Consider the following 22,690-nt stretch of genomic DNA (forward strand, 5'->3'; position numbering starts at 1 on the left):
CTGGCAGTATTACTGTACAATAAGACGATATCATCAAACTGTAGTAAAAGTCCATAGCAGCAATTTAAGCAAAAACCAACGTCGTTTATTCCAGGTGTCGATACACGTAAGAAAGCCGAAAAATATGACGTAGACAACATATTCAAGGAAGATGACAATGTTTGGGTAAAACCAGCTCAAGAGACAAAATGTGATCAGTCTTGGATACCTGGTATCGTACGGAAGCAAAATACCTGGTTGTTTGACGTCGAAACCGCAAATAGGGTATTCCCACGACATATCTCACGCTTGCATCGCCATATTCCAGACTCTCATAATAAAAATGACTCATTAAATGATAGTCTTGATATACCAAAAGATGAAGTAGGTAACGGTAAAAAAAGATATAACGAGGATGCCGTTCAAGTTCGAAATGAGTCTCAAGAATGCAACGAACACACAATAACGCGCTCCGGACGAATAATAAGAGCCCCACAATGATTAGACTTAATTCACCAAGAGGGCATGTTCTATTAAAGTTGGTGAATTAAAATTAGTACGTATACGTGGTAAAAGTCACGTAGATAAACTTGATGAAAGTCACGCATTCATTTATGGTTTTTAATGACTATTGTAGTTTTATAATTGTCATGGGAATTATAACTTTGTATTTATACATGATTTTATGTAATAGAAGAGAAGGTTGAAAAAGGATCAGATAGTTGTTTTTAATATATATATATATATATATATATATATATATATATATATATATATATATATATATATATATATATATATATATATATATATATATAAACGAATACAAGAATGCAACACCTATACCTCAAATTTGTGTATCTTACAGGATTCAAGCTATTCATTATGCGATATGCTAAAAAAGCATTGTAAGATAAATCTAAATTGAAAAAAAAAACAATCATGATATGGTAAAAGAAGTAAAGGCATCACATATAAATATTAAAAATCAATTTACCTGTTGCTTTTGTTTTGTTAAAAAGAATAAAAAAATAATATGGTTTACCTATATTAATAAATTACACAGACATTATATGATTAGGTCAAATTATCAATCAAATATAATAAACGCATTTAAATTTAAAAACTAATTAGGCAGATATATGCATATTAATGAAGATATTAAAGAATCCCACAGCATGATATAAGTTGTAAAAGGACATTATAATATAATAAGGCCATGTGCAAGTAGACTCTGTTTAAAACTCTGATAGGGCCTGTAATATAAGTTATTATTAACGGGGGTATGATTGTAAATATGTTAAGGAGGTTTCTATATTAATGCAGAAAAATACCGACACACTTATATTAATTAAAACATTCAAAAGATTTTTTGCAAGATTTTGCAAATTCTCATAAAAATAGAACAAAATCAATATTAGAGAATATATATTTTTTTTTCTAATGCAGTGTTAAAAGTAGTCAAAGCTTGAAAATAAAGACTTATTGCATAGACAACAAACTATTACATATATTAACAAAAAAAAGACTTATTGCATAGACAATAAACTATTACACATAATAATAAAAATATAATTAAAAGTACAAACAAACTTTGTAATGTGACCAGAAAATAAAATTATATTTACCTTGATTGTGACAAGCTAAATTTTTTTAAAACTGTTAGCTATTGATCAACACAGTAAATTTTAAATCATTAGATTTTCTAAATTAAAACCTTTAGACAGAAAAATTTTAGACAGTGGAATAAATAAACTAATGATAATTGGTAGACCACCAAAATTGAACTAAAGAAATAAAATGACAATAATAAAAACTAGACATGTTTGTATTAATCTTTGCAGTAAAACATGAAAGACAACCATTCCATCTTAATTATAATGATTATAACCCTACCATCTTGAGATAACCCTACCATCTATATCATCTACACCGATTATATACTATCTTGAGACAACCCTTCCATCTTAATATAATCCTACCATCTTGAAATAATAAAGGTGTGGAAATAACTGTAAAAATAAAAAAATATATAAAAATAAAAGAGAAAAGAATATAATAAAAAATTAAGTTTTAAATTTGTAAACAAAATATAAAAAAACTTATTATTCAACATAACTAAAAACATAAAAATTTTATAAATTTTATCTCAATAACTTTTTACTCATGCGCTTTTCAAACTTTTTAAATATTTATTGAGGAAAAATGATATATATCAGAAATATTTATAAGTTTAAGTATACTATTAGGAAAAAATCAAACTAATGATGCCTCTATTTGAATCGACCAACTGATAATTCTTTTATTTGAATCGACCAACTGATGATGCCTCTATTTGAATCAACAAAAATATTTTAATTTAACTTAAAAAAAGCAGAAATACATTTATAAGTTTATAATAACAAATCTTATATAACAAGTAATAAAATCATATAAGATTTTCATATCATCAAATGAAATTAAAAACTTTTTATATGTATTTTCATTGGATATGTAGGTTAAAAAATTTATAACGCATTTAAAATGTAATATGCATTGGCAGCTTACTATTGTCATTATTATCTTCATGTCAGACAAAAAAATACAAACTACAACTTCACAACAACTTAGCAACGAATCCAAAAAGTTTTATTTTAAAACATTGCTTAAGTAACTGTATAATATCATAACATTAAATACAAAACATTAAGATAAATTATTAAACTAAAATTAAAGATAAATTGTGAATTAAATTAAAATTTACAACTTGTGAATAACTATAAATAAAAATACAAATTAAAATGTTGTTATTTAATTTTAAACATTTTGAACAAAAAAGTGTGTTGAAATAGAAAAAAAGCATATGTACAGTTTATGATTATTGGGTATTAAATTGATATTAAGTATCCTGAGATTTACATTAGTTTCATATATAGTTTACATTAACATTAACATTAAAAGTAACATTCATAAAAGTAGTGCTAAAAGACTTTTTCTTGCCATTAACTTAGCTTTAATGGTTGCAATGTCTGACATTTGACAATTTCTTGCCACTCAGTTGCCATGTGTCTAACATGCACAAGTGGGTAACAGCATTAAGTTTACTATTGAAATATTAAAGGATAGAATATTGCAGTTGCTGCTCAAACAGCAACTATCTTTAGTATCTCTAAATAAAACTCATTCTTGCTTGACTCGCAAAAGAGTGGATACTGTAAATAAAACTCATTCTTTCTTGACTCGCAAAAGAACAGATACTGTAAACGGATGCAAAGTTGCATATTTTTACTGTGTCTGCTCATTTATGCTCTAAAAATTTTTATTTATCTAGTTTCCTTTCTTGCACATCATTGTTTGGAACTCTCTCCCATTTTATGTATTCCTTTCTATTAAATTGTTTATTTTTTATTATTAAAGTTATAAAAAACCATATCATCTAAAGTTTGCTTTGAGTTTAGGAGTTTTTTTTAATTTGCATTTAGTTTTTTTTTTTTTTTTTATATACATCTTTGCTTCCAACAAGGCTGCAAGCAACCACTAATTAGAGTTGGAAGTTACTGGAAGTGAAAAGATAAAGATTGTAGAGCAAGATAATGATTGGCAGACGACTTAAAGGATTGCAAATTATATGAATCAAGAAAGCAAGATGAAGGAAGGGAATTCCAAAGAACTGGTGTTCGAAGAAAAAAACTAGACAAATAAGAGTTTTTGGAGCACTTATAAATAGTTACAGAAAAAGGATGGGACTTAATTGAATGACGAGTAACACGAGAATAAATTTTAGTAGATGGCACAAGAGACACTAGCTCTTTAGAGCAGTGCCCATTATAGTATCTGTAGAAAAGAGAAAGAGAAACAACATTACAACGTGATATTGGTTGAAGGTTGGCTGCAAGAGCGGGTCCAACTATGTTTACAATGCTTTTGCACCTTATCTAAAAGAGAAATTAAACACTCAAAAACCTTGCTTATGATAGGAAGAAGACTAATGGGGCGGTAGTTAGTCAAATCAGATCGCTCTCCAGAATTTTTGAAAACAGGGATAACAGATGCCGCTTTTCAGCAGGCTGGAAAACAAGACTCTGATAAGCACTTAAAGAGTCTAAGCAGGAAATCAGAAGCTGGAGTGATACGAATGTTAAGCAATGGGTCAACCTGTTTGACAGTTATATCAGGTAAAACGCAACTAATGGAATCAAGAGCTGATATTGATGAAAAGTTTTTAGTAAACAATTCCGCCTTGTCTTTAAGGTGAGGTGAAAAAGTCTGAACCATACAAGAGAGGTGGAATTACAGATTTGCCCTTATAATTACTAATAAAGATTCTCCAGAAGTCATGAGAGCCTAATTTTTGTGATGAAAGAGATTTCATGACCTGCAGACTTTGGCGTTAGACAAAATCTCTTTACAATGATTTCTAGCAGTAATAAACAGATGTCTGTTTTTAGGTGAATTGTTTTGCTGATAGATATGGAAGTAACGGTTTCGATTGGTAATTGCAGCAGCACAATGTGAGGAAAACCATGGAAAGAGTGAAGGTTGATTTGGAATCGTCAAGAGGGAATAAAAGATTCCATGCCTGCACGAATCCACAAAGTTATGTAAGAAGCACATTTGTCAACAGGAAGATGAAAGATTTCTACCCAAGGGCCATCACGAAGAAAATTATGGAAAGAGTCCCAGTCAACTTTAAGGTAGTTGTAATAGGTACAATGATAGCAAGATGCAGATGATGAAGAAGAATGAAATATTAGTTTTAAAGGGATCAAACTGTGATCAGAAGCACCTAAGGGTGAATGTGGAGAAACTGAGCACTGACTAGGATCAGAAACAAGACATAAGTCAAGTAGAGAAGGTAAATGATTTAGGTTGTCTGGAAAGCAAGTTGGAAAGTTGACTATTTGAGTTAGGGATTGAGAAAGACAAAAGTTATGGGCTTTAATGCCTGCAGAGTCACTTACACTAGAGCCAAGTCATTCAGTGTGATGAGCATTTAAGTCATCAGCAACAATATTGGCTGATGGATAAAGAGAGAGGGCTTGGTCAAAATAATCAGAAATAACATCAAAAAGACTGCAGTCTTGAGATGAAGGAGAGCGATATAGAACAAAGAGAAAGGCAATAGAGTGAAGTGGTGCTAAACGAGAGCACATAAAAGAATAGTCTGTAGATTCAAACCTAGTTTCCTGACAAATGGATGAGTTCTTACGAATGTAAATGCCCAGGCCAAGCATGTGACTATTGGAGTCTTTACGAATTAAAGGTAGATAACCATCAACACTAAGATCACAAGTCTAGGTTTAGTGAACTTTGCAAGAGATAAGACTCAACAGAAGAAAAGTTACTTCGAAGACCACGAATATTAGTGAATGATCGGTTTAGATAACTTGGTGATGATGATGGTTTTTTGTGTTTTATTGTTTTTGGTATTTTATTCATTTTTAAATTTGTTAAAGAACTTGACTCAAAGCATAGATAGTACTCAGTACACTGTTTAAAAGCCCAAGCAATTGCCTCATTACTATTAATAAACCCTAAGCGGTAACAAAGGGCTCCAAATGTGGCCTTGACAATACACACCAAAAGTACAAACAGGGACACCATCCATGGGCAACATGGCACTGTTAATACTTTGATATTTTTCAGCTGTTAATGGAATCAGCTTCTCTGAGAGCTACCACAGAGTTCAGGAAGCCTGACTACCAGCCGGCCTCAGAACCATAAAACTGAGTTTTAGAGCTGTACCCTCATTAGGAGATAATAGAATGAATTGCTTTGTCGTAAAAACAGAGACACAAGCAAAATGCATGCATTGAGTCAAGAAGATCCAGCATTCAACATCCTAAACTGGAAACAATGTATTAAAAATACATCTGTGCCAGCCTAATAAATGAAGAAGGGGTGCGAGGCTGGTCAACAGATAGAATCTGGTTACCCCTTAAGTCTTTGCCTAGGAGGACTTCTACAAGACAGTAGCCAGATGCATTTAACACCTGCCCAAGATGAGTATTTTTATAGAGACACCATCTCTAGCCTTTACTCAACCATTAGCCTCAAGGCAGGGGGTGTTTTAACTCGAAGTTGGCATCTCCTGGCCTTTGCCTAAAAAGGTATATCCTACAAGGCAGCAAGACATGAAGCAGATAGTACTGGGTTACATGTTACCAGGAACAGGATAACCTGACCTGACAAAAAAAAAGTGGAATTGTCAACTTTTTAATTGGTGCAACTTTTATCTTCGATTTAATTAATTTTGAAATCCAACAGTCCATAAAACTTTGTTCCTAAATTTGGATCATAAAAATTGGCTCCAACACTCAGTAAATTTCTTTTAGTTAAGGGTAAATTTTAAATTTAAAAGGTAAATCTAGTACAGAAAAGAGGGATTTATGTACAGAGTTTTATTTAATATTATTATTTATCTTGCTTGGACTATTAGTCAAGTTCTTTTACCAATTTAAAAAATAAAGTAATCTAAAACTATAAAGCACAAAAAGCTATCGTCATCACTAAGTTTTCTAAATCTATTGCTAACTAATAGTTGTGTTTTTCAAAGTAACTTTTCTTCTGTTGAGTCTTATCTTTTGTAAATTCACTAGACCTTGTCAGACCAATTTGGGTTCGACTATCTCGTCGTGTGATCGTTGAGTTAATGCTTATCTTCCTTCATAAAGACTCAAATAGTTACATGCTTGGCCTGGGCATTTTCATTTGTAAGAATTCACCAATTTGTAGGGAAACTTTTGAGGTTTTTGAGGAAAAAAGGTTTGAATCCACAGACTATTCTTTTATGTGCTTTTCTTTAGCACCACTTTTTTACTCTATTGCGTTTCTCTTTGTTCTATATCGCTCTCCTTCATCTCAAAACTGCACTCTTTTCAATCTTATTTCTGATCACATTGACCAACTCCTTTCTCTTTATTCTTTAGCCATTGTTGTTGTTGTTGGTGACCTTAATCTTCATCACGCTGAATGGCTTGGTTCTAGTGGCAGTGACTCTGCAGGCGTTAAGGCCCACAACTTTTGCCTTTCTCAATCTTTAACACAAATAGTCAACTTTCCAACTCGCTTTCCAGTCAATCTGAATCATTTATCATCTCTACTTGACTTGTGCCTTGTTTCTAATCCTATTCAGTGCTCAGTTTCTCTACATTCACCCTTAGGTGCTTCTGATCATGGTTTGATCTCTCTAAAGCTATTATCTCATTCTTCTTCATCATCAGAATTCTGCGATCAATGTACCTTTTACAACTACCTTAAAGCTGACAGTAATTCGTAATGACCTCTGGGTTGAAATCTGGGTTGTCTCTCTGCTGACAAATGACTGTCTTATATAACTAATTGGATTCATGGAATCTTTTATTCCCTCTCAACAATTCCAAGCCAAGCCTCACTCTTTTTCCTCTCATTCCAAGCCTTCACTGGTTTTCCTCTCATTGTGCTGCTGCAATTTCCAATCATAACCATTTCTTCCATATCTATCTCCAAAACAATTCTCCAGAAAATAGATATCTGTTTACTATTGCTAGAAACCATTGTAAAAAAGTTTTGTCTAATGCCAAAGCTTGCTATTTGCAGATCACTTTATCGCATATTTCATCTCAAATTGGCTCCAGAGACTTCTGGAGAATTTTTCACGTCTTTAATTAGGGCAAATCTATTATTCTACCTCCCTTGCATGGTTCAGATTTTGTTACATCACGTAATGAAAACGCTGAATTGTTTGCTAAGAACTTTTCATCAATCTCATCTCTTAATTCCACTAATCACATCCTACCTGATATAGCGAACAAACTGGTTGATCCATTGCTTGACATTCTTATCACTCCAGCTTCTGTATCTAAAGTGATTTCCTGCTTAGACTTTTCTACAGCTTGTGATCCGGACAACATACTGTCTTGCAGAAGTGTTCTCTGGAGCTATCGTCTATACTTTCAAAACTATTTAACAAGTGCTTATTAGAGTCTTGTTTTCCAGCCTGCTGGAATTCGGCATTTGTTATCTCTGCTTTCAGAAATTCTGGAGAGCAATCTGACTTGTGTAACTATCATTCCATTAGTCTACTTCCTATCATAAGCAAGGTTTTTGAGTGTTTATTTAAAAAAAAAACTTAATCTCTTATCTTGAATCTTATAACTTACTTTCTGATAATCAATATGGATTTCGTTCTTCTCGTTCTACTGCTGATTTGTTAACTGTAATAACTGATGGGTTTTATTGCGCATTAAATAGATGTAGAGAGGTTAAGACTATTGCTCTCAACATTTCTAAAGTGTTTGATAAAGTTTGGCTTGCTGGTCCTCTCCGTAAGCTTTCTACATTTGGGTAACATCTTTAAGATTATTGAATCCTTTTTTACCAATCATAATATGAAAGTTGTCCACAATGGACACCACTCTTCTTCATTTTCTGTAACTTCAGGAGTTCCTCAAGGTTCTTTCCCCTATATGTATATAAGTATATAAAAGTATAGGCTCTATACTTTTTTAAATTTAGATTAACTTTCTCCGAGAAATTCTCACATCTATGGTGGCCTTGTTTGCTGATGATACTACCATTTATTGGAGGAGACATTTGAAGTTGAAAAATATCTCTTCTGCTACAGCATGGGGCTTCCAGTGGCTGGTGAACTTTATCTCAGATAAAAACTTTTTTCAGCTCATTGTTATTGCAACAATTTAGATCTTCCTATATTTATATATTATTGTACTCGATACGGTATTGTACTCGATGAATCATCTACCCTTCGTCTTCTAGGATTAATTCTTTCTTCCAATCTTTCTTGAAAACCATATATCAAGTCTATTGCAAAATTAGCATCTGCTAAGGTTGCATTTCTTTATCATGCTTGCCACATTCTTACTCCGGATTCATTTCTTAATCTCTATATGTTTCAAATTCGTCCTTGTATGAAATACTGTTGCCGTATCTGGAGTGGATCTTCAAACGATGCCCTTTCTCTTTTAGACAAAAGTTGCAAATTGTAAAACATTATAAACATAGTTGGACCTCCGCTTGCAGCTAACCATCAACCATTATCACATCGTCATAATGTTGTTTCTCTTTCTCTTTTCCACAGATACTATAATGGGCATGGCTCTAAAGAACTAGTGTCTCTTGTGCCATTTACTAAAATTCATTCCCGTGTTACTCATCTTTTAATCAAGTCTCATCTTTTTACTGCGACTGTTGGTTTCTTCAAAAATTCTTATTTGTCTAGTTTTTTTCCTCAAAAAAAAACTCTTATTTGTCTAGTTTTTTTCCTTTTCATCAGCTCTGTGGAATTTGCTCTCTTCTTGTTTTCCTGATACATTTTTTTTTTAATTCCCAATTGCAATTTTTTATGACATAAGTTGCTTGCAGCCTTGTTGAAAGTGAACATGTAAAAAATTAAAATAAGAAAAGAATTGTTGTTCATTTAAAAAATAAATATCTTTCACATTGTCTTTGATTTAGATTATTGTTGCTGTTTTTTTATTTTTTTATTAATTTATGCTGTTGTATAATAGGTTTGGAATTTGGAAAATGGTTGTCTAGTCACTCGATTTAAAGGTCATGAAAGTTTTGTGACGAAATGTGCTTTTTTAAATGAATCCACTAGAGTTGTAACATCTTCGTTTGATGGCAAACTGAAGGTAGTTTTAAAATGTGTAGATATTTTTTTTATTTCTTAGTTTTTTATTAGTAAAAACAAAGCAAAAAATTTAGGATTTTTTTTTCTTAGATTTGGTGTTCTCAAACTGGATCAGTTTTTTCTACTTTACATGAGGACAAAGATGCTGTGATGTCATTCTTTATTTCTGAAGAAAAGAATCTCCTTTGTCTTTGTTCTGCAAATGGTTCATTTAAAGTGTGTTAATGAAAAGCATTTTTTAAGTGAAGAAGAATGAAGTGAATAAGTTGGTTTATTTTGAATTTTTTTTCCTTTTATAAAAAAATTGTTTCAATTAGATGTTTTATAGGTATGGTCAATTTCAGACTGCGTTTTAAAACTAACAGTTAATGATCATAAAGATGTTATTCGGTGTATTGAATGCTCTAATGATGGAACAATGATTGCATCTGGATCTGATGATGGATCAGTGAAGGTTTGTTTATTTTTAGTTACTTTGTTTTGTTCATAGGTTTGATAAAGATTTATTTCATAGGATCTCTAACTTTTTTTTAAATTGATTTCTTTAACCTTGTAATTCTAAAAGTTTTCAAAATGTTTTATTTGGGTTTTCAAAATTTCATTAATTGGGTGCCAATTTGGTTGCAAAGGTAAATTGTTTTAAACTAATTTCAAAAAATTCTGAAATTGAATAACGATGATGATGATGATGATGATGATGATGATGATGATGATGATGATGATGATGATGATGATGATGATGATGATGATGATGATGATGATGATGATGATGATGATGATGATGATGATGGTCATCATCATCATCATCATGATTATGATGATAATGATGATGATGATGATGATGATGATGATGATGATGATGATGATGATGATGATGATGATGATGATGATGATGATGATGATGATGCTGATGATGATGATGATGATGATGATGATGATGATGATGATGATGATGATGATGATGATGATGATGGTAAGATGATAAAATGATGATTTTATCTTCAAAAATTGTGTTATCTCTATTAGATATGGAATATTTCTACTGGAAAATTATGTTGTGAATGTACTCCACATGATTCCTGGGTTACAGATCTTAAATTTAGCAATCATAATGACTTAATCATGACAGTTAGCAACAATCTAAAGGTTGTTTTTTTTTAACATATGTTTAGTAATTTGTAAAAATATATAGAGTAAAAATGTCAATTTTAGCCATAGAAACTATGTTTCTGTTATTCTATTTATTTAGAAACTATGTTTCTGTTATTCTATTTATTTAGAAACTATGTTTCTGTTATTCTATTTAAAATTTGTATTTTAAAAAAGTTAAAAGAATAAACTATGAAAAAAAATACTTTAAAAAGTTTAAAATTAGTGAAATTTGTAAATCAGTAAAAAAGTAATAAAATTTCAGATAATATAAGAAGATATTAAAAAAAGAAAAAAACAGTTTAATAAAAAGTTTTTGTTTAATTTATTTTTGTATATGATAAAGTCTGGAGAATTCTGAATGCTTGAAAACTTTGTTAAAATGTTTTGCTAAGAGCAAAAGGTTTTTTGTTGTTTGTAGTTTTTATTTTGGAAGAACAGTATGCTTTAACTGGTTCATTTCTTATGATGGATGGTTTGGAAGCAAGTTATGATGGATGGTTTGGAAGCAGGTTATGATGGATGGTTTGGAAGCAGGTTATGATGGATGGTTTGGAAGCAGGTTATGATGGATGGTTTGGAAGCAGGTTATGATGGATGGTTTGGAAGCAGGTTATGATGGATGGTTTGGAAGTGAGTTATGATAGGTGGTTTGGAAGCAGGTTATGATGAATGGTTTGGAAGTAGTTAGAGAAATTCTTATCAAGTTTTTCTATTTATACTTTTATTTACAAACAAACACTTTTGATGATTTTCTCAGTTTTCCTGATTATGTGATGAAATAAGCGAAAACATTTTAATGAATGAGCTTTCAACGTGGTCAAGGCAAATTAGTCAAACTTTAATCGAAAATATTTATAAAAACTTCATCTTTGACAAACTATAACTTAGGCTTTAAATGAAATGAAATAAATGAAATTTTATTTTTGTTTTAAACGTTTATTTTTCTCCTTGTGTTTAAAAAAATTTCTTAGGATTTTTGTTGTTGTTGTTTATACAGAATTTAGGACTTTTATAGTCTCTTTTTAAATATCTATTTCCTTGAGGAGTATGCTGTTTTTTAAATATCTTTGCAATAGTTAGAACAGTTCCATATCTTTTTACTAACAACCGACTGATACCAATTCCCTGAAAAGCACTTTAACTACTTTGAACATGGGCACGCTTTTTAAATGATTATTTAGTAAATTAGAGTTATTTAAAAATTTAGGTATCAAACAGAGGAGAAGTTTAATTGAAAGAATTTGACATTTTCAAAAATTAAAATTGCTTTCACTTTATTAAAAGAAATAACATTGTTTATATATCAAAAAATAAACTAATGTCTAAAGAAACTAATCTGCGCAAACCAGACATTATCATCTGAATCATTTTCCAGACACCCTTCATGAAATTGACACTTTCTGTTGCACATTTTTAACTGTCTTTTCTAGCCACGATGAAGAAAGTCAATTTTATAACATCCATATTTATAAACTTTTATTAATTTTTTTTTTCTTTCTTAGTTCCTTTTTATTTTATTATTAACAAATTTAGATAGCTAAAATCTAGTAATTTTATTATTAACAAATTTAGATAGCTAAAATCTAGTAATTTTATTATTAACAAATTTAGATAGCTAAAATCTAGTAATTTTATTATTAACAAATTTAGATAGCTAAAATCTAGTAATTTTATTATTAACAAATTTAGATAGCTAAAATCTAGTAATTTTATTATTAACAAATTTAGATAGCTAAAATCTAGTAATTTTATTATTAACAAATTTAGATAGCTAAAATCTAGTAATTTTATTATTAACAAATTTAGATAGCTAAAATCTAGTAATTTTATTATTAACAAATTTAGATAGCTAAAATCTAGTAATTTTATTATTAACAAATTTAGATAGCTAAAATCTAGTAATTTTATTATTAACAAATTTAGATAGCTAAAATCTAGTAATTTTATTATTAACAAATTTAGATAGCTAAAATCTAGTAATTTTATTATTAACAAATTTAGATAGCTAAAATCTAGTAATTTTATTATTAACAAATTTAGATAGCTAAAATCTAGTAATTTTATTATTAACAAATTTAGATAGCTAAAATCTAGTAATTTTATTATTAACAAATTTAGATAGCTAAAATCTAGTCATTTTATTATTAACAAATTTAGATAGCTAAAATCTAGTAATTTTATTATTAACAAATTTAGATAGCTAAAATCTAGTCATTTTATTATTAACAAATTTAGATAGCTAAAATCTAGTAATTTTATTATTAACAAATTTAGATAGCTAAAATCTAGTCATTTTATTATTAACAAATTTAGATAGCTAAAATCTAGTAATTTTATTATTAACAAATTTAGATAGCTAAAATCTAGTCATTTTATTATTAACAAATTTAGATAGCTAAAATCTAGTAATTTTATTATTAACAAATTTAGATAGCTAAAATCTAGTCATTTTATTATTAACAAATTTAGATAGCTAAAATCTAGTAATTTTATTAGTCATTTCACTCGTTGGAATTCCAAAAACTTTAGAGTATCTCTTTGTTGTTAACGTACAGTAGATAAATCAGGTTATATAAACAAATCAGTAAATTAGAAAGGCTAAATAAGTGGGGTTAGAAATGGAGCGAGATATTTATCTGTAAATGTACCAGTCTAACTAAATTGTGATGTTAAAAGACTAAATTCAGCAGTATTTAAAAATGGTTTCAATGATCATCAGTTAATGAAACAATGCGAAATGTTGCATCTGATTTAAAATTTTTCTTGAAAAGATAAATTCTATTAGTTTTTCACAGCAATTTTATTAATACCTTTTTGAGTTAATTCCTTTAATATTTTTTTAAATTCCTTTAATATTTTAACTCTTTTTTTCAAATTATCAATCGGAACTTAAATTTAAATTGAGAATTTTTTTTCGTTCTTGTAATTTGAAAAAAGTAATTTCTTGGTTCGAGGAAAAGTTCTTTTTTTTATTAGTATTGTTTTTTTGTTGTTGTTGTTGTTTTTGTTTTGTTTTTTTGCTTTTTAGAGTAAACTATATAGTTTAAAAAAATATATAAAATTTTTAATAGAAAAGAATAAAACTTGTTTTGCGTTACCACACTTTAATAGTATGGCTTCTACATTAAGTGGTTAAACGTCCCGAGCATAATTTTTCAATGAATTTAGAAAAGTTGATTTAAAAACAAAATGTTTTGTAATATGTCTTTATTTGATGTGATTATAATTTTTATCAAAACTTAAATCAAATGTTGATGCGAATTATTAAATTGTTTTTACAATAAGTCACGACAAATAGGACTTCTAACTAAAACGCAATCTGATTATTTCGTAAATCACATGCATACAGAACTACAATCGTACAATTTGCGTTGCACATTAAAATCAAAAAGCTTTACTTAATTTTATCGGATTTCCTCTACTTTAAGGTAACAGCGTGCATTCGACGGTTTATTTGCAAACTTTGATTCCTAATAATTCTCGTAAATTTATTAAATTTCAGACTAATATTCCATTTATTTATCTCTATTTTAAACATTTCTATTGTTGGAGTGTTAATTTTAAAGAGTTTTTAACTCATGTTTGCTAAGTGAAAATTTGCAAGGATGGGGTCATATACATTTGATTAAATACGTGTTCTTCGTGTACTTTGATTTTGAAATAAAATACCGCGAATGATAATTACGAATATATTTAAAAAAATCTTTGTTAATACTTTTGAAAAGTGGTTTGCTAGCGAAAACTAGTTTAGAAAGTTAAAATTTTTGCTTTTTTCAGCGCTTTGTTTGAAAAGTCTGAAATTTTAAATGAAGTTGTTAGGCTGTAGTTTTGTTTTATTTATCAAGTCTTTTTGTTTATTGCGTCAGCACAGTCTATTTCTTTAGTCTGTATTTTTACATATTTATTGTTAACATTGAACATGAATAAAGTTTTAACCTTCTTCAATAACAAGTCTATAGTGCAGATATGCGGTATTATCCAATGCTTGTTACGCAGATTTGCACTATCCCGACGATATTTACTTTCCAGTTTTTTCAGTTCAATTATTCCGAGAAACTTCATAAAATGATGTTAAAAACTTTGAAACGTATTCTCTGTTGTAAAAAAAAATTATTATTCTATGTTAAAAACATTTTTTTTTAGTTGTTCAATGTGAAAGGAGTGAGATTGCAAACATTAAACGTTAAAGGAAACTTTTTACAGTATTTCAAAGCGACGCCAGATCTTTGCTGTTGCGTCACTATTGACAATTTAGGATTTCTCTATATTTTGCAACGATTAGAGAAGAGTTGATAATTGAATATTGTCATTATCGATCATTTCTCACCTTGGATTTCAACCCTCCCCCCCCCCTTCCCTTCCCAAGCTAATGGAGCAGTTCCTTCAGGCATTCCTTCCGTTCTAAATTTTTTTTGTGTATTTATATCAATTTCAGTGTTATACGAGTTTTGTTACATACTCAAGTGGTATTTTCAAGCTGCTGCGCTAGTAGCTGCATAACATTTTAAATTAATTAGTCATTCTGTTCTAATTTTATTAAATAATATTTAGTTTTAGATTTAAATTTAATTTGTGTATGAAAATTTAGTATAAAACAAACTTTTCTATTTTTCCTTCGATATATGTATTTTCTTTACTAATGTGTAGAGTGTTCTTTTCTTGTAATATTTTTAATTGAAAATTTATTTGTAAATTGTAAATACTTTTCTTATATTTGTTTTTATTTTTCTTTGACATTTAAACATTGATCATGTTATGATTATTTTTTGAGCAACGTATGATGACGTTTTGGCCACATAAAACTCGTTGGACGGTGGAGAGTTAATTTAAAACATGCTTATAAAAATAATTTATACACTGTAACGTCATAACGTTTCTTTGCGATATATAAATATATAAATAGTTAGGATCCGTGTTTAGAGATTTTGTACAATTTAGGTGCAGGTGAAACCCACGCAAATAATTTTAATGAAAGATAAAAAGAGTGTATTAAAATTTGTCAGAACATCCTGAAATTGGTTAAATTTCCGGCTCAATTTATGGCCAAAAACCTACTGATCTTAAAACCTTTGAGGAGTTTTAACTCATTTTTGAATTTATACATAAATTCAAAGTTGAATTCAATTTTTCATCACTTACATATAAGTGACTTTTATAACTCACTTTTCTCCAACCCTTCTCTCATACTTCTTCCCTTCTCTCATACTTCTTCCCTTCTCTCATACTTCTTCCCTTCTCTCATACTTGTTCCCTCTTCGTCACAATGTGTCCCAAAATCAAAACCTTCTGTGTAGTGCATTTGTGGCAATTACTAATGAATTCCGAGAAATGGTTAGGAAGTTATTACCTTTGAATTGTTTTTTGATACTCTGGGTTTTTATTCGACCCTCCGTCAGTAAGCATTATAACACTGGTTTGGGTTATCATTCAAATTCAATATTTCTCGAAAATGGGTTACCATTCAAATCCAATGTCTCAAAGTAGAAGTATTTCATATAATTTTGCATAATCTCTTGAATGAGAATAAGCCATTGATTTTGAGTGTTTTTGTAATCATTTGTGATGTACCGATGGCAAAGGCTGATTGTGGCTAATAATAGGTTTTAATGTATTTATATAAAGGTATGTAATAATATTAGGAATGTAAATTACATTTATAACAAGTACCTATACATCAACAGTGAATTAACCTACTAGCTTATGTCATTGGTAACTGCAACCAATTTATCGGCTAAAGATATCGTCTGATTAATAGACATTGGCTAATAAACCAAACCAAACTGGTGCATAGGCGCACCTTATATATGCAAATTGCATACCTAATGTTAATATATTACCTTTATACACAGACATTAAACCCTATCATTAGCTTTTGCCATCGGCGCACCACTAGTAACCATGCCAAATCCATCCATATCAATTTTTAGCCTATCATAGGCTGGTTGTGTAAATTTATGCTGTGGAGCAATGGCAAAATTGTGATCAAGTAACCTTACTTTATACTCCATAAACATGATCAAGAGAGCCTGTGAAGTAGCTGCTTCGAAACCACTTTTGCTCTTTCATCTTGGTTCTTTAAGCAACACCTTCTGGTCCCAATAATGAAACTAATTCCTTTAAATTTTTAATCTAAAAAAAAAAAAAAAATTTATTTTATTTTTTGTTAATTAATATCAGTATGTTTTTCATGAAGTCTTTGCCTGATAAGACTTGCATAAATAGTAGTCATCTATTGTGTAAGACTTTTTTGATGGAAGATGATTACCAACTGTTGATCTGCCAACTGTGAAGTCTTTTTTGCAAGACTTCTGTCAACTCATCAAGAAATTTAACTGTTCTGCAGCACCGTGATCGCAATCTAAATATTTGTTGATAGTAATTCCGATTGGCTTTCAATAACAGAATAGCATCCATCTATAACTTTTCAATTCAGCACCAGTCTCAGGATAATTTTTGACTCAAATCTTTCATTATTGAGTTATAACATTGAGATAGCATTCAACATTTCTATCAAAGCAACAGCGTAATAAGTTCTGATTCCAGAATTGGCCGAAAAGCCTTGTTTTGGTTGCAGTGTTTGTTGATCATGATAATACGGTACTCAAAATTTAAGATGTTTAAAGAGTGGAACTATTCATGAGAAACTGGGTTTGATGGTGTTTACAAAACTGAATAGTCTTACAATGATGTTGCTTTGAAACTATTAATGGGATAAGATTATTTTGTTCTAGAAATATAGAGTTCCAGAACCTTGATTCATTTCCAGAACCTTGATTAGAAACAAAAAACTGATCTTTACTTTTTTGGCAAAAAAAAGACAAGATTGTTGTTAATACGAAAATTTGTCTTTAGGTTTTAAACATTAAAGATTTTGTAATACATTTTGTGGCAAATTTTCTCTCCATTTAAAAATGAAACATAAAATACACATATTTAAAAAAAAGTTGCATTAATTTTTTCGATTACTATTTTGGTTTGCTTTGAAGGTGTGCTTCAGTCCTTGTGGTTAAAGATTCTTTTCGCTACAACTTTTTTCCATCAGATTCAAGTTGAAAAATAATAAAAAAGCTTTTAATAACTAATAATATCAAAATATTATATTTAATAGGTATTAAATGTTTAAAAAAAATTAATATAATCATTATACTCAGTTTTACGAGTAGTCAGGACACGTTCGTTAGAATTTAAATTTTTTAATAAGGGTGGAAATCGAAGGACTAAGTGATGAAATGTAGCACCTAGAGATAATTTTTCTGGCATCTATTTTGAACAAACTACTTGAAAGAGTAAATAGAATTGGTATGATCTTGCAACCTGTAATATACTTCAATCAAAAAAGTGAACAGTAACAAATTTCTTAAAAAACTGATTAAATAAAAACTTTAGAAACAGTGTTTTCTAAACCATGCAAAAGTAGGTCGAGGTTGTTGAACGTCATTGAACACCATCAGAATGCAACATTGTTTTGAAACATCATGAAGAGTGCAAATTTTACTCCTATTTCTAAAATATTCTCGGGTGTTCAGCAAGGACAATTTCAAACGTTATAAATATATAAAAGTTGTATAACGAGTTAAAAAACCTAAGACTACCGCGCAGGAAGACCGAAGAATTGCAAACTTTTTAAAAACAAATCATTTTCATCGGCCAAGCAAATCATAAATGATCTAAATTTAAAGATATACGACGTAAAATGTTTTAAAGGTTTTAATTTCACCCCCTTGAAATTATATGGAAATATGATCCCAGTGTAAAACTGACAAATAGATGAATAGAGAGATTAAAATCATCAATAAGTCGAAGCGTTTGAGTTAAGTGTCAAAAATATTGGGAAATGGTTAGAAATGTCAGATTATAAAATGCCTTTTAAAATGTCATTGTTAAAGATGATATTGTCAATTAAAGACGTTGAGTTTTTTGTTACCCTAGTTTAACGATTAAATAAAGGAACAGCTCCAGTTTTAAAAATTGAGTAGAAAGTACATTGACAAAAATTATGTAGAAAGTACATTGGCATGAGCACAAACTTGAGCTTTTTTTTTTAAAAAAAATGCTCAAGTTTGTGCTCATGCCGTCAGGTTGTCAACAGCAGGTGCTTAATAATATATTTTTAGATGTATTGTTTATAATTTCAAAAGTTTAAACTTCTTTATCGCCGTCAGAAACGTTTAAATCATTCCTAACTAGGTACGCAATATTTTTATTTACGTAGATAGAACTCCACAAAAATAAATGTTACATTAAGGTCGATATTTTCATTAGTCGAAAAATTTTCATTAGTTGAAAAATAATTTATTTCAGTAAAACTAGAGCTAAGGTGTTTAAAATTGTTAATTCTAGCCATGTTTGTTATTGAGAATACTTTATTAGCAAGATTTCTTTTTATAGCTATAGCGTTAAAAGAAATCTTTCTAATAAAATATTTTAGAAAACTATCGGTGGTATAGAGTTTCTAAGATCTCTGCAAAAACATTATATCATAATTTAAAATAACATACTTACCTTCTTTGTGAAATTTTGCTTTTACATCTTCAATTTGGGAAACTTTGATCTCATATAGACATATTGGATGCGAGTTTGATGAGCAATACTTTTTTGGTATTCCAATCTTGGACAATAAGTTTATCGTACAAAATTTAAATGTATTTTCCAGCCTGTCGTTCTTTTATACTGTCGCGTAGTTCCATTCGTATTAAATTTGTTTCCGTCCAGTAGTCTGTGGATATGTAGATGTTTTTGCCTTTAGCTTGAAAGAGTTCTTGAGAACTTCGGTTTTGTCTTTGAAATCTAAAAGTTTCAGGACAATTGTTTGGTGTTTTTTGTTTACAATATTCCCTGTTCTATGCGCGTTCAATTTTTATATTATGAACCCGTAAGAAGTTGTTAAACATTTTTTTAACTTTTAGTTTACAATCATTCCAGCTCTCGCAGTTGTTTTTGGGGATACCATCAATTCTAAAGTTGTTCTGCCATGATCGATCTTCAATCTCTCTAAGTTCGTTGTTTATTTTTAAAAGCTCTTTGCAATTGTTATTAGATTTGATACTTGAAATGTTATCTTTTGTAATGGAATCAATCGCGGTTTTATTAAATATTTTTTTATTAAATAGGTCTTCATAAAAGTTTATTATAAATCTGAAATCTTAAAAAGTCAAAATTTAAACGAAAATTTATTTTACTCAAAAAAAAGAAAAGGAATTTTAGATCTTTTAAAAACTGTACATAAAAAAAGCTATATAGGGTAGGTTCGTGTAATTCGTTTCTAAGAAGTGTTTAGTGAGGTTAAGGTGCTTTGTATTTTTTGAATTAAACTTAAGTAGTGATAACAGAAAGCAGGACAATTAATGTTAAATTTTATTTAATAATTAACGGTTCTTATCTAATTAAAACGCTATTCAATTTTTGCTTTGGTAAAATATAATCATTACGCGTAAAAGAATCTGTGGCGCGAAATTTTGATGTTGAAATATAAATATTTAATTTTTTATAAAGAAAAATATGTTTGCTAGAAATCCATTTAATAAGCAATGAACCAATTTTTTTTTTTTTATCAAACCCTCATCGACTCTATATAAAATTCCTTTTTTTTTTTTTTTTTTTTTTTAGAGTTTAATAAATTTTCATGCAGAAAAGCTTTCATTCTTTGCAAAATTATCAAATTTAGACGAAGCAACTGTTTGAACTATAATAAAAAATGAATGAATTTAAAAATGTGATGGGTGGTTATTCGAGAAGTGCAAAGCCTTTTTCCGAAGACGCATAGTGGGGTGTTAATTTAGACGGTCAAACCTCAATTTTTAAAATCAGTTTTTAAAAGTTAAGTTTTGGCTAGGGATGTACCGGATTGGAAATTTTTAAATCCGGTTGGAACCGGATTTGTCGGAATTGTTAAAAAATTCCGACCGAAATTCCTACCGGAACGAGAAATATATTTATGCAATTTTTTACCTTCAAGATTGAAAGTGAAAGCCTGCACCTAATAATATTTATAACCTATAATATATATAACCTATTTCGTTAATTTGATTCTTGTTTCATTTAAATCGAATATGTTGTTTTTATTTGCTTCTTATAATTTTATTTATTGAAAGTTTTAACCTGCATAATATTTATATTTAAAATTATTTCTTTGTTTTCTATTTTCCCATTTAGGTTAAAATTAAACTATTTGCTGCATTAGGCCCCCTTTCACTTTTTAATTATTTAAAATTTTAATAACATTTAAAATGAAACTATTCTCAGAGGCAGATAATATTTTAGATGAAAATAGAGCTAGTTTATTGCCGATAACTGGATAGCTACTCCTTTTGCACCACACTATTCCAAAACTTATAGAAATCCTTAACATAATTGCGAATAAAATTACATTGTGTTTTTTAAGAATTTTTTTTTACCTAGGTTTACCTATAGTTCTTCATTACAGTCAGACAATTATTTTTTATTTAATTTACACAGTCTGTGTCACATGTCTTAAAAAAAAGGTAAAAATAAATTCCGACATTCAGGCATGAAATATTGTTATTCCGGCCGGAACCGGAATGATCTTTGTTTATATGAAAGTCATAAATTCCGGCTGGAATTTATGACATATATACAAAGTTGATTGTTTATGAGTTTTATTTCGGTCGCGCTTTTTTTTTTTTTTTTAAACAAATATCAAAAACGAATATAGTTTAGGGTTAATAAGAATTAATTTCCTAACTTCCTAAAGAGTAAAGATAAAAAATATATTCATATTTGAAAAGTTTTAATAAATTTTAATACTATATGAGTGGTTTTTGTAAAAATTCTTTTTTTTCCTCTTGTTTATCGCAATTTTCTCTCAAGTTTTTATTTTATTTTTTATAATTAAGACATGGAACTGAATTTTTAATGTCACGTAAATCTCACGAGAGCCTTATCGTAAATTTACAAATGAAAGGGCTTGATGATAAGACTGCAGTCTTCAACTACAATACAAATAAATTTGTATTGTAGTTGTAATTTGTATACAAATAAATATACTTTGTATACAAATATACAAATAAATATACTTTGTATACAAATATACAAATAAATATACTTTGTATACAAATAAATATAATTTGTATACAAATAAATATACAATACAAATAAATTTGTATTGTAGTTGTAAATTTGTATACAAACAAATATACTTGTATTTATAAATGTATGTAAAATATATGGTGACGAAATAGGTTCCATATCAATTCAGTGCACGGACAATTCAGTACGTGGGCAATTCAGTACACGGGCAATTCAGTACATGGGCAATTCAGTGCATGCTTTTTTGTAACAATTTTTTCAATTGACAAAAAATTCAAGAGAAACTTATCATTTTCATATTGAGATAATTCTTAAAACCCTTAAAAGTAGCAGGCCTGATAATGTGCAACCACCACCATTATTATCTAAGACACATCTAGCATGAACAAAATGTTTACAGTTATTAGATATCACCAAATTTCCCTAAATTTTTTTATTTGCTGACATTCTGAGTCTCCAGTTATCTGGTAACGGAGGTATAACCTTAATGTCCTACCCATACATTCTGTTACACAGGCACTCCCACATATTCTTCCGGGGAGAAATTAGTTTGGAAATAAAACCAATTCCTCTTCCACACTTTTTTTTTCCTGAATAAAATGTTGCCTTCCTTTACTGCTGCTCAGGCAGAATTAAGTGTGGGAACGAAAAGTAATTCCTCTCTCACCCACTTTTCTGCCTGAATAGAAGGATGTTTTCTTTTACTCCTGCTCAGGCAGAATTAAACGTGGGAAAAGAAAGCATTTACTCTCCCACACTCTTTTCTGCCTGAGCAGAAAAGAGTGTGGGAGAGTAAATGCAAGCAAGCAAGGGAAGAGGGTAAACTTTTTTCTCCCACACTACAACCCTCCCAGTTATACAGGCAAGTGATTTTTTTCTCACATACATTTCTTCTATACT

At 29.4% G+C, this 22,690-nt stretch overlaps 1 protein-coding gene across 1 annotated transcript in view; it reads left to right on the forward strand.

Annotated features, from left to right (window-relative positions):
- Window positions 1-15,455, forward strand: part of LOC100210403 (apoptotic protease-activating factor 1) — a 100,588-nt gene extending 85,133 nt beyond the window's left edge. The window contains 5 exon segments of the mRNA XM_065791134.1: window positions 9,468-9,593; window positions 9,683-9,808; window positions 9,921-10,046; window positions 10,619-10,738; window positions 14,888-15,455. Of these exon segments, the coding sequence (XP_065647206.1) occupies window positions 9,468-9,593; window positions 9,683-9,808; window positions 9,921-10,046; window positions 10,619-10,738; window positions 14,888-15,037 (648 nt within the window). The 3' untranslated portion in view covers window positions 15,038-15,455.
- Window positions 15,456-22,690: the final 7,235 nt, after the last annotated feature.

The sequence above is a fragment of the Hydra vulgaris genome, chromosome 02 (genome assembly GCF_038396675.1).
Source record: "Hydra vulgaris chromosome 02, alternate assembly HydraT2T_AEP".
Classification (NCBI taxonomy): Eukaryota; Metazoa; Cnidaria; class Hydrozoa; order Anthoathecata; family Hydridae; genus Hydra; species Hydra vulgaris.